This window comes from Eurosta solidaginis, chromosome 1 (genome assembly GCF_040869045.1).
Source record: "Eurosta solidaginis isolate ZX-2024a chromosome 1, ASM4086904v1, whole genome shotgun sequence".
Taxonomy (NCBI): Eukaryota; Metazoa; Arthropoda; class Insecta; order Diptera; family Tephritidae; genus Eurosta; species Eurosta solidaginis.
In genome coordinates, this window is record NC_090319.1 from 62,493,059 (window position 1) to 62,510,449 (window position 17,391).

Below are 17,391 nucleotides of genomic sequence, written 5' to 3' on the forward strand. Positions count from 1 at the left end.
ACATTTGACCAGGCAACAGAGAGTATAAAAGCAGAGCAAGCTGAGTAGTCAGTAATCAGTTTGATTTAAACACGCTATTGGTTGCGAAGTATAAGTGTTATTGTGAAGTACTTTCAAAGTAGTCTAATAAAGACCATGTTGCGTTATTGAATATTGGAGCTATTTATTCAACAATTAGCGATACGAACGTTAGTAGAAGTTGTAAAATAAGCGGAGTTTACCTAAATTCGTTACAATATCTTTTCGATAAGAAGTCGACAACATTTGTTATCAATAAGAAAAGGAAAGCACTTCGTTTCGGCTATAGGTAGTCGATAACTTTCCATTCCCTTCTAATATGGATTCCCCTATACCTTGAGTAAATTTTTAAATCATTACAACAAGGGATACGTGAATAACAGTTATCTTTATTAACTTAAATATCAGCCGCACCCTGTATGGACGCATGCTTGTCTTTCTACGTCCATTCATAATTAAAAAAAAATTAAATTTATGCTATAATTTTTTGTTTTTGTATTGTAGGTGGCAATCGACTGTAGCTGCAGCGACAATCATCTTACAAAGAATTATCAACGTCTGTCTATGCCAATAGCAGCAGAAGAATAAAAAAATCAACATAAAGGCTCAACGTGTCTTAGCCACAATAAAATTTGTTATGGCGCATAATGGCATTGTGCGAAGGACAGCTAAACAATTTAAGCTCCACCTTTTTGTCTTCAATTGTAAATCATTCAAAAATTTAATTGCATTCAAATTTGAGTAGCATGTCTGATAATAAATAAATTTTTATGTACATATATATTTTGTAAATAAAGTACTTGTATGCAAAGTTGTAAATTGTCAATTTCGGTTCACCCTAAGCGAAAAACTCTATTGTCGATGAAGTGTGGGTGTTATCCTCTGTAAGTGTTACTATGAGTATTTGTAACTTATTTGTTAACGTTATGTTATGACTGATCTTGGCGGGAGTGCCATTGTTTCTGGTGTGAAGCTTTCGAACATTGGAATTCCATGGATTAAGCGCCGTCATTATTTACACACTGGGTGGCTTAAATATGTTTTCAAATTTGATTCAATGTTTTTAACATGGTTGCAGGTGGTAACGATTGCTACGGAGACTTAGGTGGCAATGTACGCTAAGTAGAAAGGTGTTTATACACGCAGACAGTTGCAAGCTTGACATTGTCGTTTTTGTTATGAATTGATTTCAAGGCCAATGGCGGCAAGAGTACACTGTGAGCAAAATCTAAGCTTATGCAATGACACAAAGTAACACGTAGACCCTTCAGAAAGGACCCTGTTCATACTGTTCTTTCGCTGTGTTCATCAATGAAGCCACTGTGAAGTACAACAACAACAACAAAACAAAAAATGCCTATACCATTTGGTTATAAACACACTCTTCAGTTAAGAGGGCTAGACGGCGACCCAACATATGCGCAAATAAACACAAATATTACAAGTGGTAATCGACAGCCTCGGCGGTGAGGGATTTAACTACCCAGCATAACTTGCCAATTTGTTCTGTACTCATGTCATTCCAGCCTTCTGAGTCCAAATCAAGAAAAAACCCAACAGTGGACAGTGATCGTGATGCTCGATCTATTAAAAATATCTGTCATATTCAACCAATGCACCTTATGGTATAGAAGAATGATCTCTACCTATCAGTGTAAAAAGTGAAGAGTTTGAGGTCCCCAATCTCATCCACCCGTAGTCGGTTAATTCTTTTGTCGAGTTCCGCTTTATGAGCCCCGCGATCTGGATACAAAATCAGGTGAAAGTCGTACTTATAAGCACCCTCGGCAAACGAGAAGCAGGTCCTGCATGGATGTGCCTCTGCAAGACATCAACTATTCTTGTGTGCTCATAGTCAATAAATATACGAATGTATCTGGGAAAAGCTTTTAAAGATAGTAAGCAACAAGATACGACCTAGAAAGTTTGACGTCGTAAAATAAAATTGTGTACAAAGCAGTAAAGTGTATAGCCTGTACAACTGGATGCCGTAAGAATTCTTTATATCCTTCAATCAGCTGTCTCATCCATTCATAGATCAGCATCGAAGCCATGTAACGATGTCGTAAGATTTTAAGGGCACTAAGATTACAAGGTACCCTATTTTTGACAATAGTCCGTAGATACTCACTCTGAATACTAGCATATTGTGACGAATATTAGTGACGCTAAGTGATACTCACCTCACTAGTCTGATGCTAAGTAAGTAAGTCTACACATATGTACGTACACGCAGCGGAGAGAGACGCACACACACATGCATATATCTTATCTGAGATGTTCCAAAAAGTAGGCAATCATATTTTGCATTATTTGTGCAGGTATCACTCACATATACACGCGCATATGAGAAGCTGTAACCGTAGTTATAGCTGGTAATTTTATAGCTGGTAACTAACTAGTAAATTCTAGAAATGGAAGCGCCTAGAAATACGCCAATGAGGAAAGCAAACAGTATAAAGGCAGCAACAGTTGAGGCACGAAAATCAGTTTGATTTAAGCAAGCTATCAGTTGCGAAGTATAAGTGTTGTTGTGAAGTAGAGATATACGCCGCCGCCGCCGATTTCGTCCTTTTTTACACGTCCGCGCGGTACTATATTTTCTACTCATTTAAGACTGTATAGGCCATTTATTGTTTAATGTCGAAAATTGGACGGATATGGCCGAAAGGGGTATCAACGGATGCGCATCCCTGCCAGTTATAAGACTCCAATTGCGTTATGTAACTCTTTCTACCCGTTCAAAAGTAATTTAAAACAAGTAAGGACGGGACTGTCTTCGGGACGGGACTGTGCCGAAGACTTCATACTTTTCATGAATGGGGCTGAATAATAATCTTATCCCATTCGTAATCTCCAAATAATGCGCTGTATAAGATAAGAAATATATAGTGAACAGATGTACATATCTAAACGATTTTAAGATAAATACAAAAAAAATGGCAAAAAACCCCCTTATCTGAACGACTGGTTGTATGGGATATATACTATATATAGCTCCGGACGAAATGATTTTTACAGGAAATCTTCTATGATATGTTAGAATATATATCACCAAGTTTCACGTTTTTATATTGGAAACTAAGGGAGAAATGGCCAAAAATCTTTCTATCTGAACGATCGGTTTTATGGGATAGGTATATACTATATACATATAGCTCCGATCAAATTGATTTTTTCAGGAAATCTTCTATGATATATTAGAATAAATATCACCAAGTTTGACGTTTTTATATTGGAAATTAAGGGAGAAATTGCCAAAAATCTTTCTATCTGAATGATCGGTTGTATGGGATATATACTACATATAGCTCCGATAAAAGTGATTTTTGCAGCATATCTTCTATGATATATTAGAATATATATCACCGAGTTTCACGTTTATACTTTCTAAATTGCGGCAGGAATGACCAAAATCGTCTTATCTGAACGATCGGTTGTATGGGAGATATATGTTATAGTGGTCCGATCCTACCGGATCCGGATAAATAAATAAATAAATAAAATAAAGTGTATTTAATTAGCGAGCTTTGCTCATATTGCTTTATACAATGGTTTTTGTAATTGATATTAGAGAAAAATTGTAAGTTTACAAACGGCGATGGTTACTAGGACATGTTTCTGACTTTCACTTCTTCATCAGCTAGCTTTTCGGGAGCTGAGCGTTGAACTCGAATCTCCAACATTCATATCAGTGCAAGCCTTTTTAGCTGCTACGCCATATGAATGTTCCGTTGTTCAAAAGGAATATAAACAAAAGGGCAACTCTTAGAGACCAATTGTACAGCGAACAACGGAACATTCATATGGCATAGCAGCTAAAAAAGGCTTGCACTGATATGAATGTTGGAGATTCGAGTTCAACGCTCAGCTCCCGAAAAGCTAGCTGATGAAGAAGTGAAATTCAGAAACATGTCCCAGTAACCATCGCCGTTTGTAAACTTGCAATTTTTCTCTAATATCAATTACAAAAACCATTGTATAAAGCAATATGAGCAAAGCTCGCTAATTAAATACACATGATCATGTTGATATAATAGTAACAGCGGAAGTATTAAAAACAAATACTGTAAAAATCCGAACAAATGTTACTAAGCTTTCAAAAGCGCGCCTAAAAATCATATCCACACCATTAGGAATAAACTACATACAGAGTGTATGTGCCTACATGGTGATCAAAAGGAATATAAACAAAAAGGCAACTCTTAGAGACCCGAAAAGCTAGCTGATGAAGAAGTGAAATTCAGAAACATGTCCTAGTAACCATCGCCGTTTGTAAACTTACAATTTTTCTCTAATATCAATTAAATAAAATAAATAAATGTCTAATATAATACAAAAATACATCCTTGTGCCAAATTTCATTGAGATATCTCAACATTTGAGGGACTAGTTTGCGTTCAAACAGGCAGACGGACGGACAGACGGACATGGCTATATCAACCCAGTTCGTCGCCCTGATCAATTCGGTATACTTAATGGTGAGTCTATCTTTTATATTTCTCAACGTTACAAAAATCGGACCAAAGTTAATATACCATTTCATGTTCATGAAAGGTATAAAAACAGGCGCTTTCAATGCCAGCTTAACACGGATTTTGCATTACCCAATTCACAAATTTATTAAAACAAAACACTAAAAGAAAAATTATATAAAAAATTTAAATGCACACTGCATAATTCTTAAAAAAAAATTAAGAAAGAACAATGAATTCAAATAAAATGACCCAAGTCGAACATGTTTTCAAATTGTCCTTCTGTTGTTAAAAAAGCAAGTTACCCGAAAAAATGCTGATTTTTTCCAAAATTCTATATTCCGATTGGGAATAATAAGCGAAATCAGTTATGCAAACTCCTTTAGTAGGTCCCAGGGGTTTAAACTCCCCTTTGAAATGATTCTCACCTAATACTTAAGTTGAAGATAGAAGGGTTTGAAAAATCACTTGGCCTTATATTCAAACATCTGTTGTTTATTTGCGAAACTTTAAAATAGCGTCCGACGTGTTAATTTTGGTTTGCACACTTCATCATTTAACACCCAAGTCTCCCGTTGACATTTCCTAAAGTTGGCGGTCCTATCCCAACTAGTCCCTTGGAGGGAATCACAGTGATTCTAGGTTGTCAACCAAGTTTAAATATCACCTACACGTTTCGGCTCCTGTTACATATGTGAATACGTAGGCACATATATTTACAAGGTGATGCTTTGTCCTTCGCAAGAACACTCAAAGTGGTGAAGCAAAAGTTTTCCCCATACAGTCGAACAAATGACCGGGTGTACTACTACTCTAACATAGTGGACAGTCGAACTAGTTTGAAAACTGAAGCTACGCGGTTATTCATAATGAATTCTTGTATCAAAAGTCGGGAAAACAACAGTTAGAACTGAGCGTATAACCTTAACATCTTTCAACTTGAAATCGGTCGACTTTCATTATAAAATATCATTTTGGTTTAGCGAAGACTATTGAAATCGATGTTTCGAACACAAACGTCTGCAAATTTTGGTCTACATTTAAAAAAAGTATCCAGGGTCCTTGTAAAATTTAAATTATGTGGGATTATACTATTTTCACCCAGGAGTTATGCAATAATATCCACTTGGACTGCTTATGATTTCAAGGGCGGCATCCTTGGCCGAATAGTCACTTCTCAACATTTGAAGGTGTTTCCCTGTTGTTGTTGTAGCGATAAGGTTGCTCCCCGAAGGCTTTGGGAAGTGTTATCGATGTGATGGTCCTTTGCCGGATACAAATCCGGTACGCTCCGGTACCATTGCACCATTAAGGTGCTAACCCGACCATCTCGTGAACGATTTATGTGGCCACATTAAACCTTCAGGCCATTCCCTCCCTCCCTACCCCCAAGTTCCATGAGGAGCTTGGGGTCGCCAGAGCCTCGTCTGTTATTGAAACAGGATTCGCCGCGGACAGGCGAGGTTGACAATTGGGTTTGGAGAAGCTTTATATTGTGCTGGCAACCTGACAGGTTGCGCTACACAGCCCCTTGAATCTGGTATTTTAGTCGCCTCTTACGACAGGCATACCTACCGCGGGTATATTCTGATCCCCTAACCCGCTGGGGTGTGTTTCCCTGGTAGTGCTCGGCAGTATAACGCGACAAAAAAGAAAAATCCGTTAGAAAGTCTTCGGAGCTATACATAGAGCTTCTAGTGACATTCACGAAGGTATGAGTTCGAAGTCGCAGTCCTATAGCTTCTGTGCTGGCATGGTGTATGATTGCCAGGATGCGTGGTAGCGACTGGTGGTGGACAGGATTGCTACTGTTCGCACTTCGGGAATTATAGCTCTTTAAAGAGCCGAAAAAACTAGATGCCCCCTTTTGTCGCGATTAACAATAGGCCAGCATTGGTGCTCATCGTTAAAACTGTGCCATGAGTATTAAAATATCATTAATAGCAACCGTAAGTCGCCTTTGTGCGCGACCATCAAGGGGTCACAAATCATTTAAAGAAATCGTGTCGATAACGAGTATTAGAAGTTAAACCAGAACATCTCCTTCGGTGAAACTACGCTTTGTACGTGATATACAGACAAAAGTGTGACCATTTTAAGTACCTGAATTTTTTTCGGCAGACGCAGCATTACCAGTCCCTTAGACCGGGGCTAGGTTCGAAGCCTCCCTGGAGTAAGTGAATGAAGATCAGTGCCTCCGCAAGGAGCTGCTCTTGAAATTTTTTGAACGATCCGCGAGTCTTTGAGGCAAAACCCCGGATCTTTCCGAAATCGCCAATACGTTGATTCGCTTAAATACATACACACAAGACCTTTCCTAAATATTATTTTTTTAAATAGAAAAAAGCGTTTTCAAGCAAGAACACCGGCGCCGCCCACGCCGGTATATAAGAGTGCCTACGCCGCCGCCGCCGATATAGTGATTGGCGTAAACCACTATTGTGAAGTACTTTAATAAAGGCCATTTTGCATTATTGAATAGTGGAGTTACATATTTATTCAACAGTTTAGTGATTCGAAATAAGAGGAATTTCCCAAAATTCTTTACAATATATTAAACATTATCTCCTCTGCGCATGTAAACCTATTGCCATTCGTAAGTAGTTATCCTTATCTAAATGGTAGTTGCTATTTCCTGCTGGTTTTGGCATATTGCCGAGGTGTGAACCCTTGTCAAATATGAAAGCCGGCAAGCTCCAAGATATAATTTTAGTTTGAAATGCATCGGACATTTATTTGTTTTCAAGCTAGCCTCTATAGGAATCCATTGTGAAACCTCAAACTCAAGTATTCACCTAAGTAAGCTTTTGGAATGTCCATGGTGGGCATTATATACAATAAAGTTCAACGACCTTGCTTGTTGCTGCACATTTGTATGATTTTGTTTGAAAATATAAATACCAAAACAAAAAACAGCTGAGCGCTTTGGAAGAAGGCAGCAAGAAAATTAGAAAGAAATCAATTCGTAAAAGTGTACATACACACGATTTGCAATTATTAATAGATATGATAAGTTACATTTGCGCAGGGGCTCCCCTTTTCAAAATATGCACCCAAGTTGAGAATCGACTTTTCCAGCTTATCAATTTATAATGCCAATACGATGAAAGTGTTAAGTTTACTTGAATACAAGTAGTTTTTATTACATTTGTATATTTGGTTTACCTTTCGCATACGAATTCCAGCTTGCAGACGTTCTGATTTGAGATAATTGGCTAACATAAATGCAGTCGCTCCGCCCCCCATAAGCACTAAATATTTTGTATAACTTTTTGGCACATTTTTTGCACTTGACAATTTATGAACATTTCGTTGTAATGGTTGTAAATTTTTTGTTAAAATCAAAGCACGACTCGCAATTCTACCAACGCCAGCCATTTTTGGAAAACTTAACAAATAAGCAGCGAAATACACACAAAGAGGAATGAAAATTATTTGTCAGCTGTTTGGTGTTGCCAGCTGCTACGTTAAGCAGTAAACTGTGTAGCGGAAACTGGCCCCGGTAACACACAATAAGCCTTGTAGGCCATACCACCAAATAGATAAAACTAGCCCAGCATAAAATAGATCACACTTACCATATTATCAATAACAAAACCACGTATATCATCCATTTCATAAATGGCCATCAAATAAATATAACAAATGAGTATTAAACACTGTTGATGTTGTCTATTGATCTCCGGATAAGACACGTTTGTCAGAAGCTTACATTGCTCATATTCATGATTCCACGCAGCAATAACAAGCATTGATAACCTACGCACACCTTCAATGTAGCCAGCATCGAAAAGTTTTATAAGACGCAATAACATCAAAAGTAAGCCCTCTTTTTTTAAATGCTCTATATCTAAGTGAGGGAAGAGAATAACAAACAAAAATAGATTATAACTGACTGGTACCGACAACCACTTACCTTCAGCTGTTGCTTCTAATTGTTCACTTGATTGCTTAAATTTTTTCGCTAAATTACTATTTCATTTAACAAATTTTTGCAAATATGGTATATCCCAAGGCTTAGTACCCAAATGTAATGTATAACCCCAATCGAATACCGTGTCATCAGCTAATGTCATCAACAACTCAATTGCACGTTTTAACAAATCATAAGCATTGCTTTGTATTTTGGTTTACAGTCTCCCCATTCGTTACTAAACCAAAGATCTAGCGAATATTGTGTTATTTGTTTTAGCACGGTGCATAAGTGCGGTGGTATTGTTGACGTAGTCTGCTTAGTTTTCAATTCATCCCAATGCACTTGGCACGATTCCCAACCGTATAATATTAGATCTAAGCGTTCACGCGCCATCATTGGGAAAACATCCAAGTCGGAATCCTTCATTGTGTACAATAACTTCAGCTAGTAATTATATAAAAAAGGATTATCAAATTGTTTATAGAGATGGAGATGTAAATGCCGGCTGTGCCTTGCCCACCCTTACCACAACGAATTCATGGAATCCACATTTCAATGCACAATCACAGAAATGTTCTCTGTTTTTTGTGTTGTATGGTAATATTACATCCATTTTTACTGTTTTATCTGTTTTTGAATTAAATAGACTATTTTAATCGCATTATTTATGTTTTTTCACAAAATTACAAAATATTATGCGATGCCAGGATACAAACAAAGCTACAGCTGATTGGAAAATGTGTGCAGCCACTGAACCGCGCCACGCAGTGCTGCCACACGGCGAGAAATTTTAACATTATTGCCTATGTAAATACAAGAGCTCTGTTGCAGTAACATTATTGCCTATGTAAGTACAAGAGCTCTGTTGAAGTAACATTATTGCCTATGTAAATAAATATGTTACGCTGCTGTGCAATGGTCACCCAAAAGCCTAGAGCCGCACCGAATACTGGAATACTTAACCAAATAACCAAATATAAATTTAAAGCAACTGCGGAAATATACAGGTGCCTAGTCATAGTTCAAATAAAATAGAGTTTTATTGGTTTAAACAGGGTTCTAAATTAAGTATCATTTCAAGTCTGCTATAATGGACTTAAACAATTTTTGCGTTCGCAGAGCAGAGAGCAGTGGGATTCAAGGGGTTGTGTAGCGCAATATATAGCTTCTCCAGCCTAATTGTAAACCTCACCTTCGAGCAGCGAATCACGCTTCACTAACAGACGAGGCTCTGGCGACCCCAAGCTACTCATGGAACCTGGGGCTGGGGAGGGAGGGATGGCCTGAATGTTTAATGTGGCCATATAAATCGTACCCGAGATGGTCGGGCTAGCAGCTTAATGGTGCTGTGTTACCGGAGCGTACCGGATCTTTATCCGGCAAAGGACCATCGCATCGAAAATACTCCCCAAAGCCTTCGAGGAGTAACCTTATCGCTACAACAACAACAACAACAATAACAACAGAGAACAGTCTTCGACTTGTCACGTAGCATGTAGCCAACAACGCGGGCACATATCTCAGAGAATAGATCTGGAAAAAAAACCTAGAACAGTGATAAATATCAAGCTGCTTAGGAAAAAGAACACTGCCTACAAGCGCAAAACCATTCAGTGTATAGGAACGTTATCGTGACGCGAAGGAGAAAGAAAGAATATTGTAACGAATTTGCTGCAAATCCTCTTATTTGCCCTTTTGCTAGCTTCGTATCGCTAAACTGTTGAATAAATAACTCCAATATTGAATAATGGAAAAAAGGCCTTTATTAAAGTACTTCACAATAACACTTATACTTTGCTACTCGCTGGCTTAATAACCAAACTGATTCATAACTCAAATGAAACTCTACTTTGGCCGCCAGATCGCGTGCTTAATCACTAACTGCCCTACAAGAAACGCTGATAGGTGGTAGTTTTACTAATACACTCACACTTGTAATTGACAATGCTGATCCTGCGATGACGTAAAAATTGATACTCAAATTTATGCATGTTCCTTTGTTCGCTCACGCATGTCCGCATGTACCCAACGATAGCCTATAATCATGAAAAAGGACTCAAACTGGGAAAGCTTCGGACACCTGGTACAGAACAAAAGAACATACAGCAGATACCATTATGCATGTGAGACAGATACATAATTCTCAACGGAATTTTATGTATGCGGGAACAGTTAATCCGATTTAATCAAATTGTCACTACTGACTGACATATGACAATCAAATTATTATCACGCTTGTTTTGTTATTTTTTAAATTCCGCGATTTTCAACCGACGAAAACCATATAAAAAATAAGTTTAAAAAATTAAAAAGAGAGCATTTCAAAGCTCCATGCTAAAAGAAAAAAAATCGAAAATAATATTAAAAAATACCAAAAGCTGTCGGAATGTGTGGGGCGCACTCAAAAAATTGATACGCGGAAAATAATAGTGGTTAGTGGTGATTCATTTTTAAATGTGTTTCCGCATGAGGAAAGAGCTGTTTTGTTTTGTTATTTTCTGAATTTAAACAAAGAGAATAGATATATCTATAGTATATCTATTCTCTTTGGTTTTAAGGAAAATTTGTTAATAAATAACACGAAAAATAGTTTTTATACAATTCCTTTGCTTCGATTGTAGGATCGCCATAAATATATAGCCGCATAGTCATAGTCAAAATAAAATGGCGCATATTCATAGTCGAAATAAAATAGGTTTTAAATTTAGTTGCAGCTTTATGACATAATTCTTTGAAATATCTGTAAAAAAGCCGCAACTAAATATAAAACCTATTTTATTTCGGCTATGACTATCCGCAATTATGCTCATGAAAATAACATAAAATTAAATAAACAAAATTAAAATAAAAAAATTAAATTAAACAAACAAAAATTAAATTATACGAGTTAACCGGGGATTGCCCCTATCGCTTTAAATGTATGAAAACATTTATTTCAGCAATTTTTAATTTTATAATTTATTTAATAATTTTGGAAAAATTTAAACAACGTGACATCAGGACGGACAAGGCGACAGCTGTTTCGATTACACCTTGTAAATCTCTTCAAAACCTTTTCTCCCGGGAGTGGGAGTCGAACCCGGTTACAAACGCATTCAGCTACGTCATGCCTTAAGCCTCCATTACTGTACTTAGCATAGACTTGACTTGGCTTGCGAACTGTCACTTACAGTTCTGTTAAATGAACATTGCATGTTACTGATTACTCAAAACTTAACTTGACTTAAAGTCTGTTGAATTTTGATTTTCTATGTAAGTTCTAAGTGACGTTTACATTTTGAGATGCCATTTGTTTGTTTCCATTTCATTTTGACATTTTGTCATACAAATTGACATTTATTTAAAAATAAATTTCAACGCTGATTATGATGCCAGATTTTATGCACCAAGTGGAGTATAATCGTGGCTAAGTTGCCAAGTTTACGCCAAGTCAAGTCAAGTCTATGCTAAGTATCAGTAATGGGGGCTTTAGTTGTTGTAAAGTTTTTCCCAATTGCCTTCTTTCGCATATATTATCTTCTACACATCACATACTTCGTATGTAGTTATGTGTTGAAGTTATGCGTGTTTGTAAGGCGGTTTTTTCAGAGAAACTTGGCATTGTTGCTGTTTTTGTTCTATTTATAGAACTACAACGAATTAACCAAATGTTGTCTACTAATAAGAGTTAACTGGGGATTGCCCGTATCGTTTTAAATGTATGAAAATATTTTTTTCAAGCAATTTTTAATTTTATAATTTATTTAATAATTTTGGAAAAATTTATACAACGTGACATCAGGACGGACAAGGCGACAGCTGTTTCGATTATACCTTGTAAATCTCTTCAAAGCTTTTTCACCCGGGAGTGGGAGTCGAACCCGCACTCCTACGATAGTTGAAATGGTTACAAACGCATTTAGCTACGTCATGCCTTAGTTGTTGTAAAGTTTTTCCCAATTGTCTTCTTTCGCATATATTGGCATATATAGGCAATTGGGAAAAACTTTACAACAACTAAGGCATGACGTAGCTGAATGCGTTTGTAACCATTTCAACCATCGTAGGAGTGCGGGTTCGACTCCCACTCCCGGGAGAAAAGGCTTTGAAGAGATTTACAAGGTATAATCGAAACAGCTGTCGCCTTGTCCGTCCTGATGTCACGTTGTTTAAATTTTTCCCAAATTATTAAAAAAATTAAATTTTATTAAATAGAATAAAATAAAATAATATAAAATAAAATAAAGTAAAATAAACAAAATAAAATAAAATGAAATGAAATGAAATAAAATAAAGTAAAGTTAAATAAAATAAAAAGAAATAAGTTAAAAAACAAATAAAAATAAAAATAATAATATAAAATAAATTTAAATAAAATTAAATGAAATTAAATAATTGACGATTTTTAATTAACAATTAATGAGCTTAATACCGGTAAATAATAATTCTTAAGTACAATTGAACACACCATTAAACATACAAACATAGAAATAAAATAAAATGAAATTAAATAAAATAAGACAAAATAATATAAAACACGATAAAATAAAATCAAATTAAATAAAAGAATATAATTACAAAGTAAAAAGGTTGCCAAACAACCACTTGTTAAAAAAAATAAAATAAATAAATAAAAAATAAATAAAAGGAAACAAAGTTAAACAGAGTATTATAAAATTAAACAAAAAAATAAAATTGAATACATTGAGAGCAGTGACTGCACTGCTCGGTTACAATGTGCGGAGGAAGAAATCTGGTGCGAATGCTTACTGAAGAAATCGCACAGTTATTAGAGCGGTCTAATTAGGTGGTTAAGCCCTAATTAATGATGATGACGATGATGCATGCCTCCAGACAGACGTACACTTGCAGTCGCACCACCTGGTGAACACTGCAAAAATCAGAGAAGTGGCACAAATTTCGAAACAGTTTGGCACTTCATACCGATATCTTTTACTTGATTGCTTTATACCTATATTTTTAAGAATTAAGTTAAATTTATAAATGTCAACGAGATAAATGGGTAATGTAAAAATAAAAAGACATATTTGGGTTATTGCTATACTATGACTGACTAGTCAGCTCTCGTTGTGGAAGAACATGCATATCGTTTGCTCAATTCACAAAAGCTCTAAGAAACAAGTTTAAAATTTTAGAGGAGTAGCAAGAAAATTTTAATTTTTACATTCGCTATGTATGTACATATATGCCGATATGGTTTTTTAAAATATATCTCCGTTGTTATTAGCTCTAATAGATTAAAATCTTTACGGAGGGTGTATTTTAATATGCTATGCTAGAATCTGCGAAAAACGCAGTCTTGAAACATCTTTTGGTTAGGCCCTTTATGAATTAAGCTAAAGACATCTTGTCTTAAAATCACTCATTCTTTGCTACCGTTTAGAGCATGATACAACTGTGCATCCGCCTATCGCCTAAGCCTACAGTAGGTTTACAATATTTCTTCAGGCAAAATTGGTATCGAGTCTTTCTGTTTCTATTTCTGTGTCCGATCACAATTACATATACCCTACGTTCTTAGTTAAAATTATATGAAATCATAGATCTTTAATCACACCAATGCTTGATTATAACCTTGCATATTTAATATGGAAATGTATGTATGTATTTGTTTGGTTTACTACAGTCATAGCGTGTCAGATACACGATTGGCCCAATATAGGCACCCAAGGCGCGAAATGCAATCAGAATTTCTACAGCTCTATAAACCAAATAAAAGTGAAAATATTTGAAGATAAAATAGAATTTATGTGGTAGGTAGCAAACGAGTCTGAAAGTTGTCTGATCCCTAGCTGTTAGCATGCGATGCCAAACTATTGCAATACCAATATTTATACAAATATTCAATTTCCAAAGAGTAAAAGAAACAAAACAACGAAATATGCTGCTGAAGATGGCATTGGGTTGAAATGCATAAATATTTGCAAAAATATTTATTATTGGTGAGTGGACACATGTAGCATACGTATGTAGATGTTAAGCCCGGTTTTCAGTACAAGTTCAACTCAGTTTGTCAGTTAAACTACGCTTAAATTTATTCTGCAGTTTTTCAGTCTACTTTAACTGAAGTTTAAGCTGAGCTTAAGCGGCCAATCTATTAGGGTTAAACTCTAGTTAACCTATCTTTTATTTGCGTTCGTTCGAAATGGCGTCCAATATACGCAACAAGCATTTGGGCTTGAGTAACATTAGAGCTGTTGTTAATAACTAAGCATACTTCTAAAATCTCAAGAGTTGTTTCTAACCAGTGGCTCAACTAGAGAAACATAGAGTACTCAGCAAAAGAGGGAATTTTTATAAAGTAAAATGTGCTATTACTAAAGTTGAAAAAATTTAATTAACAACTTGTTGTTCTCTAACTGGACTCAAATGGAAGATTCCATACTACAGTATTTTCACGAAAATAAAATGAAATTATATAATTTAAAAAATAAATAAATATGAGGCGCGATAACCTCCGAAGAGATTTTAGGCCGAGCTTCTCTTCCAATTTGCGCCGTGCTCCTTTTAATTTTTCCTATAAATTGGCGGGACGGGACCTGCTTGTTTCATTCTGACTCCGAACGGGAATTGCAAGGCAGGTGAGTTTTCACTGATAGCTTCTCATGGCAGAAATACACTCGGAGTGCTTACCAAACACTGCCGAGGGGCGATCTTGCTTAGACAAATTTTCTACTAATTGAAAAACCTGCGTGAACCCAGGATTTTCGATGTGGTAGGCAGAGCGTGCCTACATATATAATTTATTTTTCATAAATTACGCTTCATTACTGATATCAACGTCGTGTTTATTTCTCACAATAAACAGCTGTTGGTTTTGGTGGTACCACTTTGGAGAATTTTTTCAACTCCATCTCAACTCGATATACAATGTAGGATATCAAGTGGAGAAATGTGTTGCATATTCATTTGAGAATTGTAAATTTCTCAAAATCTTTCGAAATTAGGATAATACATAATTGAAAAATATTAATGACGTTAGAGATCAAATCGAAAACTTTTAATTTTACTAAATTTCTCAAAGGTTGAATAGTGATTGGAGAATGAAGTTGGATATCAACTCGAGAACTACCTGGTTTAAAAATAATTAAATAATGATGTTGGATATCACATCCGGAACTAGATATTATTTCGCTGGAGAATTTTTTTTCCATGTTTGTTGGGTAAACAAAATCCAATGTTGCCGCACAAAAAAGCATAACCCAAGGGCGGCCTTAAACTGAGACTAAAAAACTGCTCAGTAGTTTAACTGGAGTTTAAATTTGACTAGAGTTTAAGTAAGCTTAGCTTAACCAACTACTGAAAAACCGGGCCTTACATACAAGTCATAAAGGGTGATGGAAATACAAAAGGCTTATATGTATGATCTTTAAAGATGCTGATCACTGAACATGACCAATGGATAGAGTTGATAGTTGGATAGAGTTGATAGTTACTTTGTAAAGTAGGAAGTAAGGCTCCTCAATCCAATCAATTCGCACTCTTTGAAGTAATCATCAGTATGCGCTGCCGATGTCGCTACACACCATTCTTCATATATATGGACATACATGTGTAGAGATGAACTTCTTAAATTGCTTTCAATAAATTTTGGGCTTTACGCCAAGTTGTTGTAGCTAGTGAAATTGTATTTACTTATTTTAATTGAAATGTATGCATTTTTTTTATTAATTAATGGCAGTGAATTTGGATTTTACAATTGGGGACACTGGCGCCTGGCTCAAGTTTGTATTTATGTTGTTAACATGATCATTGGATTGTTAAAGTATGTACATGAGTGAATATATAGTAAATATGTGCAAAGTTTGCGTTAAGATAGAAATTATTTCATTCTCTGCCATATTTAAATACAATCACATTTGAACATCATTTCATAGTGATATATCAAATCACATCACGTGGAGTATGCCTTATAACTGTATAAGATGAAAGATACAAAATTATTAATACAATAAAAACAATAAAATTAAAAAAAATAATAATCTTATCATCATAAAATTATATCACATGATAAATGTCGATTTAAGAAGTCACGTTGAATGACATCATATGTTGTTAATATTTTTAGATTTCAGAAAATTATTGATTAAATAATTAAAGATGTATGCGTAATAGAAAATTCATAACTCACTTTAATTGTACTATAATAAGGAATGTAGAAATAGCCATACAATATTCAAAGGTCATTTGTATGCAGCAAAACAACATCACATCACAGGAGTGTGCCTGATAACTGTCCAGTGAGTTTGAGGCAAAAAAAGTAACACACTAATAATATTGTAAAATCTTAAATAAAATTTAAACAAGTTTTAAAATTTTTTATTAATATAAGTCTTACAAAAAATTTTGTCTTCATACTGAATAATATTATATCACATGATATCTGGATAAATCGTTTGAGCAAGTCACATAGATTAAGATCACGTGATATGCATTTTGGCGCTTCTGTGCATTTTTTTATGATATCTAGATAAATCGTTTGAGCAAGTCACATAGATTAAGATCACGTGATATGCATTTTGGCGGATCTGTGCATTTTTTTTTAGCGAACACAAGTGTTGATCAATAGTGGAGTGGTAATTTTCTGAACGCACGTTGAGTATTTTTGATCCACTCAACGTGTTTATTCGGCTATGTGACAATTCTTTGACATTTTAAAGTTTTGGTTACGAATATAATTTTTCCTCCCAATATTATATTGAAGTGCAAAAAATTATTTAAGAAGTCCTTTTCCCTAAAATTTAAGAATAATTATCTCATTTGGCAGGTGGATGATTATTTATCGCCAGTCTTCTCCAGGATCTGGCACATCGTGAAGATTCTGTTGATAGTAGATTTACTAGGGCTGATTGATTTTTTGCACAGTACGCTAGATACAACTTTGAAGTGAAGCTTTTTTAAAATATTTGCTGTAGTTTACGCGCTTTGCGGGATCGGTTTTCTGTGATCCAGAGTTGATGCACCGGAGTTGATGCATGCTGT

General features: G+C 35.5%; 1 protein-coding gene across 7 annotated transcripts in view; it reads right to left on the minus strand.

Annotated features, from left to right (window-relative positions):
* MICU3 (Mitochondrial calcium uptake 3) overlaps positions 1 to 9,089 on the minus strand; it is a 66,255-nt gene extending 57,166 nt beyond the window's left edge. For 5 of the 7 annotated variants that reach the window (XM_067756615.1, XM_067756593.1, XM_067756604.1 and 2 more), the window contains exons 1-3: positions 8,936 to 9,089; positions 8,410 to 8,853; positions 8,072 to 8,343 (exon numbers count right to left, since the gene is read on the minus strand). In XM_067756615.1, the coding sequence (XP_067612716.1) occupies positions 8,072 to 8,308 (237 nt within the window). In that variant the 5' untranslated portion in view covers positions 8,309 to 8,343; positions 8,410 to 8,853; positions 8,936 to 9,089. Of the gene's footprint in view, positions 1 to 7,658; positions 7,910 to 8,071; positions 8,344 to 8,409; positions 8,854 to 8,935 lie in introns of those variants that run through there. The other 2 variants (XM_067756576.1, XM_067756571.1) reach the window with 2 other exon arrangements.
* Positions 9,090 to 17,391: the final 8,302 nt, after the last annotated feature.